General features: G+C 39.9%; 1 protein-coding gene across 1 annotated transcript; it reads right to left on the reverse strand.

Annotated features, from left to right (window-relative positions):
* Window positions 1–1,668: 1,668 nt before the first annotated feature.
* Window positions 1,669–1,980, reverse strand: LOC125877335 (uncharacterized). Its single transcript, XM_049558662.1, has one exon. It carries the CDS (start codon window positions 1,978–1,980, stop codon window positions 1,669–1,671), a length of 312 nt encoding a protein of 103 aa, XP_049414619.1.
* Between the last annotated feature and the right edge of the window lie 406 nt (window positions 1,981–2,386).

Below are 2,386 nucleotides of genomic sequence, written 5' to 3' on the forward strand. Positions count from 1 at the left end.
AAGCAAAAGGAGAACTCATTGCAGCCTGAAAGAACTGGTTCACCCTTGAATTCGGTCTCGATCACTAATCTCCTAGCTGAGGTCTATCAATAGCCTCATGAAGATGCCATGTACTCAACAAAGAGCGAGAAAGTGCAGTATCACTACACAACCACAGTGTACTGGTAGGATCACGCGACTATTCCAGTAAGTGAAACATATATAAGCAATCACAACAAAGTAAACATGACATGTACATAATATATCCACAGTTATCATTTCAAGAGCAATGTACAAATACACATTCTCAATAACAAGTAAATATAACAATTCAATGGTACTCTCATGGAACCCATACCCAAACTGTTAGTATACCGGAACGTGGCACCCGATCCCAATTAGTGTGACAAAACGTGACACCTGATCCAACATATGTGTCAGAACGTGACACCCAATCCAATATATGTGTCAAAACGTGACACTTGATCCAATCAACACAACCACAATCACATTCACACTTATAATGTACATACTCATAGTCATACAATCAAGTGTTGATTTATGGCATACAATTAGTTATTCATACTCATTTCATTAGGTTTGATCAACAATGCTACATTCACACACACACACACACATATATATATGCATTACAATGAAGCAATTACCAACATACATCACACAAGACATGAAATCAAACCATCACCTACCTCGAAACCAAGCTTGAATCCCCCTAAGGCACTTGGATCTTTCCTTTCCGGATTCTTTCTGCTTGTTCGTGGTCTAAAACAACAAATTAATGCAAGGATCAATACACGAGGCCTAATTACCCGGATTACAATCAAAATCATCAACCCTAGGCCAAACCCATGATCCTAATATGCAGCTAGGGATTTTTTCCACCATTAAATTCAGGTCAAAACCCTCCCCCGATGATAATTACCCATGAATCTACATTCTTCGGATTGAAAAATAGATTAGAGGAGTAAAATCCTTACATTTAGCACCAAAAGACATGGAAAACTATCAAAAAATCATCTGGGGTCGTCTCTTAGCTCTCAAGAATGAAATTTGCAGAAAAATAACAATTTTGGGGTTTTTCCCCGACTTAATTCGCGATTGAGCCGCTATGGCAGACCCCATCCCGCCACAGCGGCTTACACGGAGACAGAAATGCATAATTTGAGTTTCAAACCCCTATTTCACAACACACCTTCAACTCATGACATTCGAAAACTACCCGTTCACGCTAAGGTCAATTTCGAGAGTTCTACTATCCCGAATTCAATTTCGTAAAGTAGTACGAGTTCCTTAACGTCTCAAAATAATAATTAGATCCACCATTCATTACCATATTTCCCTAGACCTCACTGACCCATATTTCGTCCAAATCTGGACTAGGCTAGGAATCTCCAAGATACTACAAAAAACTTTTCTGACCCAATTCTTTCCCCGTTGGCTTTTCTATAACGACGGGAACAGGTCGTTACAATAGATACCAATTTACCCATCACTTATCTCAGAGTGACAACCAGGAAAAATGAGCTAAAGTAAGATTAAAGTAGTACTTGAATTACCTAATAACTCGGGATACGCTCGCATGTCCTTCTCGGTTTCCCAAGTAGCTTCCTCAACTGGACGATGCTTTCATTAAACTTTCACGGACTTAATCTCTTTGGTCCACAACTTTCAAAAATCACGATCAAGAATTGCAATCGGTTCCTCCTCACACTGAAGGTCTTTGTTTAACAACACTGAGTCCCATTTTATAATGTAATCTCTGTCCCCATGAAACTTCTTCAACATGGACACATGAAACACTGGATAAACTCCAGATAAGCTAGGTGGTAAAGCCAATCTATAAGTCATTGACCCTACACAGTCAAGAATCTCAAATGGACCAATGTATCGAGGACTAAGTTTGCCCTTCTTGCCGATTATCATCACCCATTTCATGGGTGACACTTTAAGAAGAACTTTCTCACTAGTGTGAAATGCCATGTCTCTTACCTTATGGTCTGCATACTGTTTCTGTCGACTTTGGGTTGCTAGGAGCTTAGCTTGGATGCTTTTTACCTTATCCTGAACATGCTTCACCAAGTCAACTCCCAAAGGTTTCACATCTCCACCCTCAAATCATTCTATGGGTGATCTACATTCCCTCCCATAAAGTTCCTCGAATAGTGCCATGTCAATGCTGGAGTGGTAACTATTATTAAAGGAGAACTCACACAACGGTAGGAACTTATCCCAATGTCCCCCAAAATGAATCACACATGCCCTCAACATGTCCTCTAACACTTGAATTGTTCTCTCTGACTTCCCATCCGTCTGTGGATGGAAAGTTGTACTAAAAGTGAGTTAAGTACCCAACTCATCATGCAATTTCCTCCAAAACTTGAATGTG

The sequence above is a fragment of the Solanum stenotomum genome, chromosome 9 (genome assembly GCF_019186545.1).
Source record: "Solanum stenotomum isolate F172 chromosome 9, ASM1918654v1, whole genome shotgun sequence".
NCBI classification, from domain to species: domain Eukaryota; kingdom Viridiplantae; phylum Streptophyta; class Magnoliopsida; order Solanales; family Solanaceae; genus Solanum; species Solanum stenotomum.